The sequence below is a fragment of the Pundamilia nyererei genome, unplaced genomic scaffold, assembly GCF_000239375.1.
Source record: "Pundamilia nyererei isolate P.nyererei 1_Seehausen unplaced genomic scaffold, PunNye1.0 scaffold00003, whole genome shotgun sequence".
NCBI lineage: Eukaryota > Metazoa > Chordata > Actinopteri > Cichliformes > Cichlidae > Pundamilia > Pundamilia nyererei.
In genome coordinates, this window is record NW_005187404.1 from 3,382,888 (window position 1) to 3,402,552 (window position 19,665).

Below are 19,665 nucleotides of genomic sequence, written 5' to 3' on the forward strand. Positions count from 1 at the left end.
CAAACATGGAATGATGCAGTGAACACAGTGTAGGGTCATGTGTTAGTGGTAATTAAGCTAAATTCATGTAGAGGTGCAATCCGTGTGTACAGATGTACTTGTGGACTTGGCTCTATCAGAGACTGTACTCTTGTATTACTTAGAGTCTTTAAATAAACACAAACCACATATTTAACTCTATTTTTTAAATGCTTTATTTACAAAAAGTTTTGAAAATAAATGAATGCTCCTTTTCACAGGAATGCTCACACACAGGCTCTCTCACACACAATCTCATTCAAACGCACTTTCAGAAAAAAGTATACTTGTCAATCTGTAGAGTATGCATTACAGACAAGATCTGAATATACAAACAGCTGTTAAATCACAGGAAAGGAAAGTAGACCGAAAGTTAAACAGAGATCAGCCGTAACAAGAAAGGTCAAAATGATGCAGCTGTGATAAATAAAAGCTTTACACGCAAAAACAATTCAAGATTTAGAATGCAATAAATACAAATGACATTAATGTGACAAAATTTTGGCAACTTACTGCCAAAACTCAATGCCTATACCTATCATAGTGATAAAGTGACAAAAAGATAATATGAAGTTAAGAATATTGTCTCTTCTTTGTATATGCTAAAGCTTCCACATTAGAAAGCTTTAGCATATACAAAGCAAATTGTATCCCTTGTTCCCTCACTGGAACAAGGGATACAATTGTGACATTTTCAGAAAGTTATGGAATGAGTCTTTTAAAACCATTTTCATCAAAGTCATAAGAAAATGTGCAACTTTTAAACTCTGATCAAAGTATACAAATGACAAACATGTGCTTTAGGACTCCACGGCGTCTGTGACGGGCTCTGTGTCCTCCTTGCTGTCTGAACACTCTGACGGGATGAAGCAGCCCGAGTCTCTGGGACAGTCGCTGTCTTCCTCCTGCAGACTGTGGGAAGATTTGAGCTCCTCCGCATCCCTGACATCATCACCTGCAGCCACAAACCAAACTGAATTCAATTAAATGTCATAATATTCAAATCTGTACTACTTTGCAGAATTGAAGCCATATTTAGATGCGGAAGGGTGACACCGTTTAATTTTAATATGATTTATTGCGATGATAGCGACGCATTATCGCAAATGTTGCTTATTGGTGTCAGACCAGAGGATGTTCTGGTGAGTTGTCACATGACCCAAATACATATGATTTGAAGCAGGAAACTCTAGAAGAAAATATGTCACCTAATTTTTTTTCCTGTAAACTGCAAAAATATTCTTCCTCATTGTTTTTTAAACTCACTAACAGAAGCCGCTAATCCAACTAATCTAGCTCAGCTTGATTAAATTACTGGTGTCTATGTGAGCTTGGCAGGGTCACGCTGCAGCAGCTGCCATCTGTTTAGTTTCACTGTCAACCAAGCCGAGCTAAAAAAGAAATTACACTGACATTTACTTTGACTTTGTGCACATCTGCTTAAATTACACAAAGTAAAACATGAACGAAGCCACAAAAAAGGCCTGTGGATGTTTTTCCACTGTCATATTGGATTGTTTTGGAAAGTTTTGCTTTCATTCATGCAGGGATTTCTGATAATCAGTCAGACTGCTTCCAGACTTCAGATTACAGGAACACCTTCTGTCATGTTAAGCACTTTCTATCTGAGTAACAGGAAGTCACCAATAAGCTTCTCACAGTGTGCATGATGTATTTCTATTCTCTACGGCACAAATGTCTCAGCCTTTACCTGTTTCCATCCACATATTTACAGAGTGAACCCTTTTTATTGTCCCACAGAAATAAAGTGACAGAATTACACTTCCATTCATTTTATATTTATGGTAATTATAAAATATTTTTCTTAATTTAAAAAAGAGAGTTTTTATTTAATACAGTCTTTACCTTATCTTGCTGTTTGTTTGAATGCTCACTTCTGATTGGCTAATGAGTAAATTCTACCATGTTTTAACCATAATCAAACAAAGCAGCTCCACATGCTGCTTAAAAGACTTTAGGGATGTAATTGTATTTAATTACTGGACAAAGATTTTGCTGTCTGTACAGACACACACACACACAGAGTTATTATTTACTCAGAAAATGTAACTCTCATGACTGCTGGTTAAAAGACGAGAGCCAATTGTACAGTTTTTATTCTTTGTTTTATGGTTGCTGGGACGGGTTACAGACAGGAAATAAAGGGTAGGACTGGAAACAAAGGTTTAGGTTTTTATGTATTTTTCTATTATGTTAAAAGCATTTAGTTTGTGTATAATAAAATGTGCTATTAAATAAAATTGTGATTGACAATAAGTGAGGTAGCTATTAGCTTCTTTAATATACAGTCTCTGTGAAGACTGTATTGTATTTACAGCTGCTTCACATTCAGTGTGGTGTTACTTTCAGGCTTAACATAACACCGATTGAGCCTGCTAACAAAAATTGTTAGTCTCATTTGCTGACTCCTGCATCTCTGCTGCGAGCCAGTCTGTGCAGCCCACTTCTGAAACCTTCATGAGAGGATCTTTATTTTTATTTTTCAGAATGTTCATTTTTCAGGAGTGAACTCTTATGAAGCAGTATCTCCCTTGACTAAGTGCTGCATATTGTTACTTGTTAGCATTAGAACCAGTCACAATGATTGCTCGGTGTGTTTCTGACCTTCTGTGTAGTGGTATTCAGCAGCAGTGAGTAGCTTCTGTCTGTGCTCTGGGTCTTTGACGTTCAGCTCTATAAGATGTTTCTCCTGCAGGTGCATCAGGGACTCCACTGTTTCATAGCCATTTAGCATCAGTGCAGAAGCATATTCCTAAAACAAGAGCAACCACCGACTGTAAAACTAAAGCACAAATCTTTAAATGTTTTGCTGTCATGACTAAGTCTTTGAAAACTTTGTGATTCGTCCCCTAAACTAAGACAAAAGACCCCAGGTGAGCAGATCTGGTCCTCACCTCCAGATTCAAGCGTTCCAGTAACTCCAGCAGTGTTTTAGGTCGAGGTCTTTTGCACAGCTTCTGCTGTCTGATTTTGGGAGTCTCCTCTTCTTCTTCTTTCTCCACCAAAACGTCGACATAGATGAACTTGAAGTTGCCCACTTTGTTGTTGAGCATGCCTGTCCAAATGCCCATTGGAGGCTTACTGATGATGTTGATGATGTCACCAACCTTGGAAAAAAAAAATCTATTAAAAGATGGTTGAGACTGCTTCATTGTTACTGCAGATGTTTCCCTGTCTAAGTACAGCCATGTCCATGTAAAGCGTGGACATGGAGAGTTACCTTGAGTTTGAGGGAGTCCGTGTCATATGGACTGGGAACAAAATCCGTGTGGACTCGAGCTCGGCCACAGAACTGTCCGTGATACGAGCCGTCCTCCTCCAGCCTCAGACTGTCTCTCTGACCAGAGCCATTGGACTCACTGGTCACACCACCTGAACCCACAAACACAACACAGCACAGGAGGATTACACACTCATCTAAGAGTATTACTGGTTAACACCACACATTTATTCACTATGTCTGGGTGTGCATTATGAGCAGATACTTACTGGAGGAGCTCTGGCCACTGTAAAGACTCTCCAAGGAGTTGCTTGTCTGTGTGGAGTTTTTCTCAGCTGGAGGGCTGCTTTCTGTCTCTGCATCTGGCTCTTTGTCTGTGTCATCGCCCTGAAGGAAAGCAAAAAACGACAAGGCCCACGGTTTTAAAAGGCAGCAACGTTACATAAACAGATAAACAGGGACGGAGTGTGCACAATTAGGCAGACTATTCGAACGACTCCATGTAAAAGTGGAGGTGGAGGTGTAGGCTATGAAATTTCCAAAGCTAATCAAAACATCTTATCTTTCAATCGCTGTTTGAGAAAAACACAGATACTGCAGGAAGACACTTTTCGATGCAGATGACAGCAAACAGTCATCTAAATATCGCCAACAACCGCGTCACAGTTTGAGGATGTGGTTTCAGAGGAGATGAAAGTGATAAACAGAGCAGGTTTGCAGTAAGTGATGTCCGTGGCCTCGAATTTGTTGCACGCTGAGGGACTTTTTGATCACTTGCGCACAAATTCTTTAGAATAAAACAGCGCTGGAGAACTAAAGCATTAATGTGTGTATGTGAACGGTCAAAAACCTTATCAGAGTGCTCGGTTAATTGATGTAAAAGTGTGTGTGAGTGATTCAGCGACTCACTGTCTCCTCGGATAAAGACTTGGCATGTTTTTTGCCCATTTTTCTGCGCATGGTCAGTGAAATCTCCTTCATCTTCTTCCGGAGTCCAGCTGAGTTGTTTGGGTCTGAACTTTCACATTCTTCTGTGACCTGTGTGAAGAAACATGGTTTAGTACAAACTGAATGGGGATATTAAGGAATACGACCTAAAATAAAAACAAACAAAAACAAAACACCAACTCTTTTTCTTTTCTACAATTCTACAATTCTATTTAGTATTGACATCATGTTTTTCTGTTCTCAAAAAATCCAGTGTGTCGCTTTCAGTCCGCTTTTTAATGTATGAGTGAAAAACCTGCATTAAGTATGGCAGTCTCATGCATCGGTTACACTATTATTGCTATTGAAGTAAATTTTGCTGACATCAGGGTTACAAAAGTGAAAAACAAGCACATCTACAAACCATAGCGGTTCCATTTTCCTTCGGTTTGGCCTGTGATGAGTGATGTCTGAGACCTTCAAATTTGCCAAAGCTTGTGGAGCGCTGTGGGGAAGATTAAAAAGAGATGTCACACAAAGACGGCTAAACAACGTCTGAATAGCACAATCGTGCGGTGACCCGAGATTTCACAGGCCAAATATAATCAGTTTTTCTTTTAACAGTCTTAAAACATCTAGGACAAGACAAAAACCAACAAGAAAAGAAAAAAAACCCTTCCTTTAAAATCTGCGATTTTAAGTCAAGTACACACTAAATGAGAGCTTGTGTTTTAAACTTAAACGAATACACAAGTACGTTGATAAAACCAGTTTACCCTCAGCGCACTGGTGACACGACAAGTCGTTGCTGCTCTGGCTCAATTTTAATTCTTTCAGTTCCCCCCCCCAGGTTTTCATAAAACTAATAGTCAGCCTAATCTCTCCCAAGCCTCCATCATCTCCCCAGCACAGCACCAAAAATAATCATATAAATGAATAATCCCTGGAAATCCTGGTTAAATATGAGCTCCATACTCCTAGACAGCCCTGTGCAGACTGATTTAATGCAGCTCTGAGTGCACTCTCTGACTGAAAATACACTGGCAGAAATCAAGGTTTTTATTTTAAAGACTTTCTTCACCATTTAAAAAACGAACTGTGACATATTCTCCAAAAACATCGCTCTGCTTCCAGCAGACTGTAGTTTTTAATTCAATAATTGGTGATGTTAGATTGAGCCTCATCTTCTACAAATTTGTAACGGAGTCGATGTCACAAGTGAAATTTGGACCCTGAAGCTTTGATCATAATTATTTTCACCCACCTTTGGTTTGCTCCTTGCTTTGTCTGACACATTAGATGCAGCCCTCTGTAACATTTTCTAACTCCTTTTTTTTTCTTTCAAGGTGTTAGTCGGATCTTAGTCCTTTGCTCTTGTCTTTGCTGTACTCCTCTACAGAGAAGTGTTAACTGACACACAGATTATCTGTCTGATGGGCTGGCTGGCTCACTTCCTTAGAACGCACAGGATGTGAGGCAATTCACACTGTTTCTTTCAGTGCAGCTCTGAAAGGGGAAAAATACGAATGCTTATGTGTGCATTTTGTGGCCGGCTCAGCGAAACAACTAGAACCACTTCCAGGAATAGCGGCACTTCAGTTTTATAAATGTGGCATTTGCTTGTTCAAACATCTGTCTTGTATCTGCTACTCGTCTTTTAGATGCTGATGGTGAGCCACACCACCATGTTGGTCTGTAACTGTGCATAAGTATGCCACAATCACATACATGTAGCCACTCAACTCAGGTTCAATTATCCAATGAGGCTAAAAGCTTCACAGTGAAAGCTATTTTATGTAGTTCAGGAATAAAAAGAAGACAAAACCTCTTTTGTTTAATTCAATTCTTCTTTCAATATACCTCAAATTTTCCCTTTTATCAGCAATGGGGAACTCTGTTGCGGTAAATGATGCTGGAGTAATTATTCTTCTGAGTTCATTTCCTAATGTGGGGCAGAACGCTTTTGAGGAAGTGTGGATTTATGACAGAGGAACAGCTGAAAGTGGCAACTTTGGTGTGTCGAAATACCTTCCGGTCGACCTCCCCTCTCGGTGTGGAACCGAGGGTGTTTTGGCTTTATGTCTTTTTGGATACACTAAAACAAGTCACCCTTTTTCTAAAATCGGTGACGAATGATAAAAGTTACAAAACTCTTATCTACAAACACACCCACACACTCATAGTGTTTCCACTGAATCAGAAAAGGTGAGGGAGTTTTTAGCCTCCACAGGATTCCACCTTGCCTCTCTCATGTCGCCACATTGGGGATTTGCCATGTTTACACTGCGGTCGGTTGTGGAAAAGGGAATTCTGCAGACCTAAACCTCAGTCTAATCCTGCTGCTTGCAATCAACAACAACAACAAAAGAAACTCATTTTGTTCTAGATCAAGATTTTAAATTTCTTACTTTAGTGGTTTCCTGTCTGATTTAAAAAAAAAAAAATCCACCCTATCTTCATTGAAATATTTTGTTGAGATACAGTTTTATGCCAAAAGTATATCAAAACTGTTCTGACATGTATTGTGTGCACTGTTAGTTCTGCAGAGCTAATGTTAACTTCCCCCAGTGACAAAACAAGAAATAAGCAAATTCAGAGGAAATTAAATTAAAACCACTTCACTTGATTGTTTTCTTTTCTTATCACTATCTCACGGGAAGTTCGTAAAAGGACAAGATAGAGTCTCAACACCCTGCGCCATCTCTGTTTATAGTCCTCTGGGGATTTATTCTCTGTTAAATGACTTTCTGACTCTAAGAACGAATGACACCACAGATCCATGGGGATTTTGTAATCTCTGCACTGGATGGTTGTTTTCATCAGACAATTTTCTCCCTAGTCATCCTGGGCTTTGACAACTGTTTTTGCGCAACACATGGCTCACACGCCACACGTGCTCACCGAGTATCGCTTAGAGTCTAAAGCTTTGAGAGATGTCATGTGCGTGCAAATGTGCACTCCGTTGCGTGATGTTAGCAATGAGCTGCGCAATGAGGAAAATCCACAAAGTCATCAATTTCCACACCTACATCTCAATGTTCAACCAATATTAGCATCTGTAGGAGACGTTTTTAAAGAAAATGCAAAATGTTCTGTATGGGAGGAGGCTGGGGACATGTCAATAGCGCTGACATAGTGACCAGAATTAATTCTCATAGACCACAAAATGTCATCAGCATGACACCTAATTGGTCTTAAATGCATTCGACTGCATTTGACAAACCACAGACAACTATCTTGAGTGACAAGACAGATATGAATCCTACAGCTGATCACATGTCCACCACAAAACCCTCAGCTCAGCGTCATCCAGTCAGCCTGGGTCGAAAGGCAGCTGAAACACTCAGAGGAAGTTCTCTTGGGACAACCAATCTGCTGAGTACCTTGAAAAACTGTTGCCATTTTTAGTTCACTGCTCTTTAGTTCAGTCTCAGTACTGTGTGGCAATCAGCATGAAACTTACATTTGGTTCTGACAGGTCCACATCAGTGATAGATCGCGGCACCCTTGGGGGAATCTCAGGTTTACAGTCCTGCTTCAAGCAACCATCCTGGGCCACTACCTGCCGGTGCTCCTGTCTTCCTTCCCACTCCTTCACATGCGCCGTGATGAAGTCATGGGAGTAGACGCGATACTCTGTTAGAGGCCTGCGGCAGGTGTGCTGTACGGTCCCCCAGGCTAGACTGCTGTCAGCAGGGTTACTCCACCGCTGGTGGTGGGTGGGCGTCGCTCCACCGGGAAGGCTGGCCATGTCAGTGCATCGGCCTGGGGTTGTGTTCTCCTGAGAGGGGAGGGTGGAGAATTTACCCGGGTAGGGCATCCTGTCTGATCTGTACGGCACTTCGGGAAAGTGGTGTCCCATCTGTGGGCTCATCATGCCAGGTGGGGAGCACACTGAGAGAGGGGACAAGAAAAAAAGTGACTTACAGTCAACAATTCTCACCATTCTCAAACTGGGATCAGACTCAAGTGTAACTTTATTTAACTTAGATGATGCAATGATTTGCTGTTTAACCCTCATCAGAGTTAAACTGAACTGGAAATGACTTAGTCAAATGAGACAGTTCACTGTGAGGATCACTTTACATGTCGAAGCAGTACCGAAAAGAGAGAAGGAGGAAACAGGAGGTTGGCCAAACAGAGTATGTGTAGTATGTCCTTGGCTTTTGTAACCCTCACATCCTGAACCGCTGTGGCCCTCTGAGAGGTGTGAGGATGCCGCAGACACGTAATTTGAAGGTGCTGCAACTCTTAAAAGCAGAAGTAGAATTTAAAGTTGATTACTTTTTTAAAGGGCATTAACTGGAGTTGCCACATAACTGTAGCTGTTCTGCTATTTTGAGCCAAAATCTTTCTTAGTCATAGAGTCATAGAAATTCTAGAAACGTCAGGAAGGACAAAGGCAAGATTTAAAAATAACAATATCATTAAAAAAAAACCTCTTTTACTATTGTAAAGTTGGAAGCAATGTTTCTGATCTTTGTTTTAAGGCAGCGGGGTGTAGGTGAAGGTTAGAGTAAATGCTGAAAAACTGAATTTTATTCACTAGTGTTTTAAATAGGTTCAGGAAGAGACTGTGGTTTGGTTTAAAATGCAACAAGTTAGGAGCAACGTCACTATTGTTACAACAGGTCACAGTGGCGACACTAAAGGATGTCCGGTGCGCTATCAGTGACTTTGACTAAACAGTTAAAGTTGACCCTCTGGGAATGAAAACAGCAGCAAGAATGAAACCTGTTCTACAAAACCACAAAAACCTTTGGTCATGATTAAGAGATACACGAAGTGTTAGATGTTTTCACATCATCATAATGCAAGTATTACTTTTATCAGCTATGATGTCAATGCATAAAACACTATATTAAATGTTAAAGTTGTCATTTAGTGTGCGCTTGCCTCATTTACTCATTCACACACACTCACACTGCAATGAATGCATCCTGAGCAGCTCAGGGTTCAGTAGCCTGTCTTGCTCAAGGATACTTTAGCATGCAGACATGGATTGAACCACCAATCGTCCGACATGTAATTTGTACCGTGAATACATTTTAAATTTACTGATGATTACTAGACATTAATTCTTTTGTATTAAATATACTATAGTGCTTTACACGTTTGCGTAACGAGCTAAAGATACCTGGTTTGATTCTAGAAGGAGACACAAAGCCATTTGGGGTTGTGTCCGGTCTAAAATATTAAACAGCTGATTGCTGTGTTAACCACTGCGAATAAAGGTGCAACCAAGAGTTTGAAATGATGGTTAATGTTGGTGAAAGCTCCTACCTCTGGAGCTGTTTGCTTTCTTTGTCCCTTCTTTCCCACTTTTCCCGCCTGCTTTCTTGCTGTTTTTGGGGTTTCTCCTGACAGCTGCTTTGGACTCTGTCGCCACTCCGTTGGCATGGACACTCTGAAAAGATAAACAAATGCACACACACTCACCATTTAAACACTTTCATTCCAGAACCTCTAATATCCCACACCCCTTAACATTGATTCATTGTGTGTGACCTTCTGGCAGGGAGTGTTTAACAGGCTTGATGAGAGCAATGGAAAATTTAGGGGGTTAAGTTTAGATTCTTTCAGCTGGTCCACTGACTTCTAGTTTAGATCTGTGAGGAGACAGATAGCAAGGGTGCCTGCTCTCTGTTAGAGGGGAGAGCTGTGCAGGACTACTACAAACAGGCAGAGTTGAATGGGTGAGGAAAATCTCATTACCATTAATAGTAATGAGATTCAATTAACAAAGGATAACAGGATTGCAAGATTTTTAAACATTATAAGTCTTTGCAGATATGTGCTCAGCGATCATGTGACAATGTCAGTGTTGTCATAATGTGTTTTGAGGAAGGAAAAATGCTGCTGAACCGGTTTTGGCAAGCTATGCTTTGTTTTCTTTTAACTATGATGGCAATAGGTAGATTGGCCACTGAGAAACCTGGCATGAGGCCTTTAAACCTTTCTAAGCACGCACGCACACACAGAGTTTTCACATCCCTCTCTGCCATGTGGTCCAGAGATTACACAGAGAGGTGCACCCCTCTTTGAACCATCTGCACTGTATTAAAACCCAATCAGCATTTGTGCTAAAAGATTGTGCCATTTGGGCCAGCGGTAGCTCTCAGCAAGTCACATCAGGTGGTGGTGTCGGTGCTGTTAAATGCTCTGCTGTGGTGTGTCGAAGGTGCTCAAACATGATGCTGGCACAGATTTATCAGCCTTTTGGGAGCAATAAACTTCAGAGTAGGCATTAAAACCAGCCAACCAAATGAACAAAATGGTCTTAAAACCTAAAACCAAACTGATACCGCTGTGGTACCCACAAAGATCTGAATGCATTGCATGACTGAAACATGTCTGCAGAGAGGGTTTTGAGTGAAACAGTCTAAAAGTGAAACTACTCTTCTAACCTGGCTTGAGGTCTGTTTCTCCTTTTTCTTGGTGCCAGAATGATGACTTCCTTTCCCACCTCTGGTTTCTGTCCTGTGTTTCGTCTTTCGCATCTCTGCAACAACACAATGTGTACACCTGAGGACTTTTTAAGGAATTTGCCTCAATGATTAGCAAATCTTAGAATTAAATTAAACATTCTCTCACTTGTTGTTTTCGACATCATTGCAGATTGTCCCGACCAATGTTAAACATAAGGCCTGGGGACCAGAGTCAGGCCCTAAAATGACTCCAATCTGGCCCACTGGACATTTTTGGAATTTCGCTACATTTTACAGCTTGTCCTGCTGACAGAGACCTCCCTCCACTGCTGTTCATACTACACCAAAGTAACTAAGTAATAGGTAAACAATTGAATGATCTACTATAGAAACTGTGCAAAAAAAAACTGGGTATTTCCATTAACAGTCTGGACAATGAGCATCCAGAACCTTTTCTCTATTTGTATTCATTTATTTCCTAAAACCCGAGCACAGAGAGTTGTGCTGACAGCATTTTTTCCATTTACTGCATCAGCATTTCTTTTTCATGTAGACAAATTGAGACAGTTTGCTAAAATTGCACTTCTTCTTCTTATATTAAGACATCTCAGGGTTTAGATTAAATGGGCTAATAAATTACTTTATACTAACAGAAAGGCGAATTTCAATGGTCCCGCCCATTTAAGATCACAGTGGCCGATAGTCTGGGGTCATTTTTTAATGCTGAATTGGGTTCGAAATCCCCACCCTGCCTTTGAGCGTCCTGCTGGCACTCCAGATGAGTGCTGGCATAAACTTTAGATGAGCTTAGCCTCTTTATTTCCTGCTTACCTTCATTGTGATTGTTGGCGATGTGAACTAAATCTTCTCTGCTCCTGGCATGCTGCCACACTGCAGTATTACAGCCGGGAGTGTCTGCCGTGGAGAGAGACGAGCGTTGGAGGTTTTAAAGCGAAAAGTTGGGGTGAATGGAAGCCACTGATAGTAAAAGCATTATCAGCATTATGAGACACGGACATAAAGCCTGGTAGCTCGCTGGAAGTTTGAATATAAATAATATTAGAAGCTTCCAATATACACATTTATTTCATCGCAGTCTACCTCAGGGTTTGTGAAAGGGAGTCAGGGCTGTAACACATGTTGTAAACAGTCATTATGCACAAGTTACACTTTAGCACTAATAAAAAGTGAAGTTTAGAAATTGTTATACTCACCTAGTGTTTCATTATCTGATGCAGATTTGGATATATGTGTTCTAAAAGTAAAATAACAAAGAAATATTTCATTATCTTGGATTATTATTTTTATTTAAAACAAATTAGACATTATTATTTTCTTCACAACACAAAGTAAAGAGCCTGGGACTTCAAAAAGGCAACTATGGAGCACATAAACCACAAAACATGAGCTTTAAAACATGACCACAAGACTGCAGACTCATGCTGTGCAGATGTCCACTGTGTTAAATCTTTCTATGCGTTTACAGCGTCAACAAAGTTGTCCAAAGAAAGGCCAAGGGAGTAAAAGGTGTTGACCTTGAATCCGCTTAGTCCAGCTAGCCCAAAGCCGTAATCTGCCTTCTGCTGGCCCAACAGTGTGAAGGGTCCTTCTTCTCAAAATACAGTTCTCTGTCAACAAAGCTGAACAATATATAGATTTTTTTGGTTCCTATTGTGTCTTACGGACGTCAATCCCTCTTCTTTAAGCGCAGCATTCCAATTTATTCTGCTCTGCTGCAGGAAGGATTTACAGTATTAACCCACAGCGAAAATAAACAGGGAGCCTTTCAAGCCATATTATTACTCAATGGGAAAGCTCTGTCACTGGCAGGGCAGCTTTATGCTTTCTGCACGCTCGACCAACAAAAGAAAGAGAAATAAGGCCACAGCACGCACTAGACGAACAGAAGCCTTAATTCCTTCCAGGATTACTTGATGTTTTTAATACAATTTTCCTGTCCGTTCGAAGCGGAGTGACATACATAATATGTGGAGATAGAGCAGATTGAGCTTCGAGCTTAAAGCATTGTAATGTGGGGCATATAGGACGATCTTAACATTCTTGAGTAATTTACGTCTGAGCTCACCTTCTTTTCTTCTTGTTCGAGTTGGCTCTCTGCGTCTGAGGCATCTCCTGAAAGAAAACAAAGCATTTAAGGCTGTCTGTACTAAATGAGCAACTTGCCACATTCAACAAAATCCTCCAGCTGATTCATGTAGAGATTCACTGAAACTGAACATTTGGCCTAGCCTCAGAGGCAGCTGTCAACTGGCTCTGCTCATCATTTAATAATCAGCTTTATTTTTTTTAGGTTCAATCTGGTTACATGTCACAGCTCCTCAAGGCCGTGACCCCATACAATCTGGTCATGATTGTTCACAAGCCCGCACCGCTCACAGTCTGTACAACATGCTTCAATGTACGAGATTTTCATGACACACACCATGGATATAGATCTTCCAGAGCCTCGCCACTTTGTGCCATCATTCAGCAAGACTGCCGGGCTGCAGGAGCGGCTGCACGAGCGGCTGGAGGAGCGGCTCGGGACAGGCTGTGGTGGGCCGTCGCTGGAGCTCTGCACCGCCTCGTACAGGCTGTCCATAGATCCCTCCTGATGCCCAGTGGACAGACAAAAAGACACACAGTTGTTAGAGGGCTGCAGTTTGGCAGCCGGATATGAAATTCATCTGTTTCCATCCATGTTTCCAGCACATAAATCTGCATTTCATTGTAATCAGATGCAAAATATGAAAATTGTAGTTATGAGGATTTGATATGACTGCAGGGTATGTCACCAATGCTGCTCCAAAGCTCCTTTAAATTTGCTTGTCAACCATGGATGAGGGAATTTCGACAGAACTGATTTCAGCGTGGATTAAATTTTGTTTGATTCGTTGGGATTCCTTCTAGGAACGCATAACCAATTTCTCTCGTCAGCTCATCTTGACTGTACTGTGACGTCTCATCGGTGTACATGATAAAAGATAGTGCAGAGTATTGATTTTGTATTCTTTCTCTACTCAACCATTCCTGGTTAAACCAAACCACAAAATTCTTAATGAGTGGTCTGAGACAGAACTGGAGTCCTCCATCTTTTAGAAAATCAATCCCTGACTCATATGACTGTGGGCCAATAACAGGTCTTTACAGAGTACTCAAAATGTAAGATGTAGTGCAAAATGGTTTAAACAAAAAGCTTCCAAATGAAGTGTAAGTTCCTGTATTTGCAGGGGAACAAGTGTGTATTTTGAGATGCTGCTGCTTTGCTGCTGTGTTTGTTTTTTCTCTTTTCTAGATTTCTACCTGGGTTAACGGGCAGCACGAAAACTTGCTGTATGTGCTATTTGAGCAGAGTGGTTAAAAGGTGCGACATCCGTTAGAGATGATGAATCAGTCTGATCATTTGTAAACATCCCCAACATCTGTGCAGAGACAAGTTTAAAGTATCCAACCCACATGTCACATCCCCACGTGCAGCATGACAGCTGCAGGAGCATCTGAGGTACACATGTGTATATTGTGCACACGTGTGTATTCCTGCTTCTTATCTTAGCTTTTGTGGCTTCATTAATAAACACTTTTAACAGCACTTGTAGGCATAAAGAAATTAGACAGTAATACATAAACCAGGGCTTCAAAATACATACTGTAATAAAAGAACTGCTGTGAAATGTTGCTTAAAACTTTATGGCAAACAAAGCTTAAAGTTTTCAGACAAAGGAAGATAAGAAGACAAGGTCGGTGTCAGGAGGACTTGTCTAATGATCAAACTTTCTGCAGCAGGTTATCAATGATCTATTTACCGAGAAGACGTAGCAGCAACCATTCTCATTAGATTAGTGCCGCGCTTTAGCATCATGTTTTGCTTCTTTGTAGGAAAACTGCGATTAAAAACCTAGATAGACACTCTGTAGCTTCCCACACATTTAGGTATGCATAGTGTGTTATTTATTGATCTTCACGATATATTTCTTGTGGCTAACCTCAGATTTGCAACTCAAGTTTCTCTTTTACTCTGCGACTCACACACAGACTGTTCTGTAAAGAAGACAAATGCATGCATCTTACCAGAGAAAAGCAGAAAAGGTTCATGTTGGCTGCGAGGTCTCGGGTTCAGTTTGCTTTGGTGCGTCAGATGGAGGACAAACAGCGAGCCGAGTGAAAGCCAGAGGCTGAAAGACACAACAGCTCAGTCTGAGGCCAGCCTCGGTCGCCTGCTGTCTTCTCAGATTAATACCACAGTGAAATCCCTCCACTAATCCAATAGATGGCCCACCATTACTCTAGCAGCTAAAGCAGGATTCACTCTTGACAACAAGCCCACTATTGGTGGATCAGCAGACTCTGTCTTTGTTTTGATTCTTTTCTTTTTTTTCCAGTAGGGAAGCAGCGAGCAGCCATGTTATTTATTTATTCTGACCTAAGTGAAATTACAAAAACAAAAATTTACAGGTAAATTTCCTCATTAAAGGCAACTTAGGAAGACTTAAGACTAAAAAGTCTTTTGCCTAAATAATATTATCAATCATAAATATTAATCAATAATTATGAGGATCACTGGTAAAATCAAGGTAAAATTAATCATTCCATTAAGAACAATTGACTAGAGATGACATTAGTTTTTGAGATCAATAATATATGAATGTATAAGCAGCATTTTCATGCGTTTTATTGGAAAAGTCATTTTCTTATATCCACTTTACTCCAGCGGTGCACATTGTATACACTGGACTGATCATAAAGGTCATGGTTTAAATCTGGGCACACTGAGCTGATTAACGGAGTGCAAGAATAAACATCTGGACCTGCTGGGGTAGTCTTTAAAACATATATTTAAAAAAAAAACAAAAACAACATATCCTGTGATTCTGAGGCAACACACAAAAACCCAGATTCAAGACTTTTTATTGTTATTATGCAAACTGAGGCATTAATCTCTGCCATGATGCAAGGTAAGTAGTGGAGTTTCAATACTTTCTGTCATCATCATCTATAGCTTTAAGTGCTAAGATGTGTTCCTCCTTACATCAGTGGGAATTTAATGTAGGTTTTATATCTACAGCTGTAACGCTGTAATCAGTTAGCACTAATACAAAATTGAAACCAAATGTAGTAGTAATGTAGTAATTAACCACCTGCATCTTTATACTAGTCAAATTACACAGGCCCATAAACAGATTGTTTACATAAAGTTACATCAAATACTACTTACGGTATGCTGTCATGGATGTGATGGCAACTATATGTGCTTTAAGTATATGTAAGCTGTGCTTTAATGTAGCAGTTGGAGTAGTTTTGAAGTTGCAGTTTATTTTTCACAGTTATGGGGAGATTATTTAAATACATGTGCATTGTATGTGTTAAAATCTGAACTTGAAGGTAATAAATGTAGTGAGGTAAAACAATGTGTATATCTGTGCTTGGCTTAACAAGTTAGGAATTTAAAGACAGCATAGCAAAAGGGAATGTAATGTGTGGGAAAAAATGCACTTGAAAGGAGACTGTTCATCTGTGACAACCATGCCCTCAGGCAGGTTTTTAGACAATAAAACAAACACTACACTGAGCGCGCTACACACAATTTCTCACGTGCTCAGTAACAGCTCTTTCCTGTGTGGGCAACAGTTGCAGGCAAGTATTTTTCCACAGCTTTGAAATATTTAAAGTAACTTTTTGACAAACCACAATAAATGTAGGAAAGTTTTCACATATCAGTTTGTGGTGAGGCACAAAAAATATAAGGTTATTTTTGCATGCAATGCATTTCTTCTTGTTGTTTTTTGTTACCTAGAGACTAATCGATCATCCCTCTGGAGTGGTTCAAAGCGCACTAAGTTGTAACACATGAAGTGTGAAGTTGGTGCTCTTTTAATCCACAAATCATACTGTCTGAGCTCCTCTAATGCAGAGCAGAAAACAGCTGGAGAGATTAAAAAATATGACCTATATTTTCACAAGCATGAAAATAAAAGAAGTACTTCAAAGAAAACGACGTGATGCTGAAATGTATTTTGCTGCCTTTCAGCTCATTTCGATTAGTCATGTCACTGTTGTCTTCTAGTGTCAGATGTTGTGGTGGTTATGCCTTTTGCACAGCAAGGTAAGCGTAATAATAACAAGTCCTAAATGAACCACATAATCACTTCGTGGCTGACTTCAGCCAACCTCCCATGATTTAATGAGCCTCTTTAAAATGGCCTTCTAGTCTGTATACAGTTCTGCAGTATTTTTATCTCTCCATCAACAAAACAATGCACAGTGCAGCAGTGCATTGTTTCTGAGAACAAGTCTGGCCTGTTGCATACTGTGGGTTCTTAACAACAACAGGTGTGACATATCTGAAAACAAAGCAGGATGCGTGAATGCTGCTAGGCGAGTGACCTGTGCCAACCACAAGTGTGACTGTGTTTACATGCATGTAAAAAAAAAAGGATTAAATAAAAAATCTTAAATCATTTGAGCATCGAATCATTATAGACCTCATGTTGAACCATTAAAAAGAGATGTTCGTTTTATGGTCCGTGGTTATCAGCTCAGTTTCACCTCACCCAAACGAAACCAGTGAGGGAGTCTTACAGTGGCCACATGGGGGTTGTGGCCGTGTGAAAATGTATGAAGATTTTAATGTGTGAAACAGGCAAGACACTTGTGCCCTGTAAGAAAAGACAGCTGGAACAAATAGATTAAGACAACAACTTTTAATGTTGTTTTTTTTTTTTAGCAGTTTAAAAAAATAGTCCAACTTTTATTACAGTGGAGATAGACAGTGACCCACATAGCATTGCTTATTGCTCTGACCCACTAAGTCACTCAGGAAAGGATTAAGAGGGTGTGGGTGTGTTTCGCCCTGCTTCCCACATCTATTCATTAAGAAAAACAAAAAAATACAAGAAAATCCATGACCATAATCACCAGTCATGTATTTGGGATCATAATGAATGAGAGCAAGTCAAACTCTAATCAAGTGTGCGTGATTTTGATAGATTCCGTTTGGGTAAATAAACAAATGACATTGCATTCAGATTAATGTAATTTCATTTTTTTCATTGTATTTGATTAAGCAGAAAGTGAAAGTGAACGGGAGGGGTGCTTCAGGCCTAGCACAAATCCTCTCTGCAACAGGTTGTGAAATAGTCCTCAGCACAGAACTCCTCACATGATCGAGAAATTCTGTCACCTGTTTAAAAATAAAAAATAAAAATACAATCACTATACCATCACACCATTGTTGGAATTGTATTATTTTACATGATATATGAGCGCACATATTAGATCATGAACATGAGAACAAACAAAATGAAAGTAGAAAACAAATCCTACGCACCATTCAGGCTGGTTTTACAGTACTGCGCTGACAGTGGACAAACTGTCTCCGTCTTACAGCTTGTGTCATTTTCATCCACACAGATGTAGCAATTGAGAGTGAGCACTAATTAAAAAAAAGGATAAAATCCATCAAAACATGTTACAATACTAAGACAACAGCCTTCATCTCAGTCAGGAAGTCCAGGTGTAATCAAATGATTCCCTCAGATCAAACCTATTTTCTAGCCCAATCAGAAGTTTGCTTTTAAAATGGAATATAAGCTAGAATGACAAGGCCTCACCTTGGGTGCTACACAGCAGCACGAAGAGCAGCGTAAGCAGCAGGACCTTCATGTTGTCAGATGGTATGTGGATAATCCTCCCGCTCAGGTACTTTTATACTAAAACACCACATACCAAACTACAACTCAGTCATGCACTTCCTTGTGATAAATGTGCCAGTAAATTATGTCTAATGTTTTTGTTTCAACTCTTTTGTCTCAAAGAAGAAGAAAGCGAAAGACTTTTTACAGTAACAGATTAACGTGGATTTTTTTTTTTTTGCAGCGTGTATAAGAGCTCCTAAAGTCTAGTTCAACCTGCTACTATGAATTATTATCAGTGTTGCTATATTTACCTTTCGATTTCTCTGATGAGATCTGTGATTAGTTTTGATCTATCTATTTGTATTTCAAAACACATATCCCACATCGAGAGAACACCTTTTCAATTTTGTCCTTGTTTTCTTATCACCCAGTGCTCAAGGTAACTCTGCAGTGCATTCATACTATGAAATGAGAGCACACTATTTGGGGGTCATTTTCTAAAGATTCTTTTTAAAATCAATTTCTTGACTGGACTTTTTATCGTTCAGCTTTCAGCCTGTTCAGTTTAATCATGTCAACTGCTTTGTAAGGCTTTTTGAACGGTTAACACAAGAGTGATGTGAGCTAAACGCGAGTCAACATACAATAAACAACATTTATGATATGTAACAGACAATAGGCTGCACAAACGATGGACACAGCAACAGAAGCATCACCAGTCTGTTTGTTCTAAAGCACTTAGTTTGGCATTTCAGGTGTTCCCATAGGAACATAAGCCAAATGTGACCATATTTGGGGAGTTGCGTCTCAGTAGGAATTCACCAAGCAGCAAACTTCACAGCTAAATAAAAAATCATGTAGTGGCTTCAAAGGCTTCAAAGTGAGTCGATCCTCATACATGCCAATGTTAAAGTTTTACAACATTAAAAACATATATTAACAGGATGATCTATCTGATTCTCTTTGAGCAGGGCTGGACTGGGACAAAAAAAGGTTGGTTTTAACCAGTTGGTACAGCTTACTTTCGATGCACTGAAGCATGTGACAATTAAAAGTCACACTTAAGCTCAGGTGTGGGGGGCCTCAAGGGCTGGTGTCCTGCAGGTTTTAGATGTATCCTTGATCCAACACAGCTGATTTATATGGCTAAATTATGGCTCAACATATCTTGAAGTTCTCCAGCTGCCTGGTAGTGAACTAATCGTTTGATTCTGGTGTGTTGACCCAGGGTGATATCTAAAACCTGCAGGACACTCGCCTAAGGGCCTGGAGTTCTTCACCCCTACTTTAGCTATTAGAAGTGGACAAAAATCATTTGCTAGAAATTGTACTTTTTTTCCATCTTTTTTCTTTTTTTTTGCCTGTCCCGTTTGGCTCTTTTGCCATCAGAATTATTGTCTAAAGGCAAAGAGTTGATGGA

The 19,665-nt window shown here is 40.0% G+C and overlaps 2 protein-coding genes across 2 annotated transcripts; both read right to left on the bottom strand.

Annotated features, from left to right (window-relative positions):
- Positions 1-186: 186 nt before the first annotated feature.
- Positions 187-14,806, bottom strand: samsn1a (SAM domain, SH3 domain and nuclear localisation signals 1a). Its single transcript, XM_005720685.2, has 15 exons — positions 14,683-14,806; positions 13,058-13,225; positions 12,701-12,747; positions 11,829-11,869; positions 11,446-11,529; positions 10,594-10,688; positions 9,470-9,593; positions 7,650-8,080; positions 4,611-4,691; positions 4,169-4,297; positions 3,529-3,646; positions 3,260-3,411; positions 2,934-3,146; positions 2,644-2,791; positions 187-973 (listed from the first exon to the last, which is right to left on the bottom strand). Exons 1-15 carry the CDS (start codon positions 14,704-14,706, stop codon positions 819-821), a joined length of 2,010 nt encoding a protein of 669 aa, XP_005720742.1. The 5' UTR covers positions 14,707-14,806; the 3' UTR covers positions 187-818.
- Positions 14,807-17,328: 2,522 nt separating this feature from the next.
- LOC102211714 (lymphocyte antigen 6 family member D) lies at positions 17,329-18,301 on the bottom strand. Its single transcript, XM_005720686.1, has 3 exons — positions 18,222-18,301; positions 17,939-18,043; positions 17,329-17,791 (listed from the first exon to the last, which is right to left on the bottom strand). The coding sequence occupies exons 1-3, from the start codon at positions 18,271-18,273 to the stop codon at positions 17,712-17,714; spliced, it is 237 nt and encodes a 78-aa protein (XP_005720743.1). The 5' UTR covers positions 18,274-18,301; the 3' UTR covers positions 17,329-17,711.
- Between the last annotated feature and the right edge of the window lie 1,364 nt (positions 18,302-19,665).

Coding starts and splice junctions, on each gene's coding strand:
- samsn1a (XM_005720685.2), bottom strand. CDS start 14,706: ATGAACCTTTTCTGCTTTTCTCTG. Junction 4,692..7,649: donor TGGACCTGTCAGAACCAAAT/GTAAGTTTCATG, acceptor TCTTCCCCACAG/CGCTCCACAAGCTTTGGCAA. Junction 3,147..3,259: donor CGGACTCCCTCAAACTCAAG/GTAACTCTCCAT, acceptor TTTTTTTCCAAG/GTTGGTGACATCATCAACAT.
- LOC102211714 (XM_005720686.1), bottom strand. CDS start 18,273: ATGAAGGTCCTGCTGCTTACGCTGCTCTTCGTGCTGCTGTGTAGCACC. Junction 18,044..18,221: donor GCTGCTGTGTAGCACCCAAG/GTGAGGCCTTGT, acceptor TTTTTTAATTAG/TGCTCACTCTCAATTGCTAC. Junction 17,792..17,938: donor CTGTAAAACCAGCCTGAATG/GTGCGTAGGATT, acceptor ATTTTTAAACAG/GTGACAGAATTTCTCGATCA.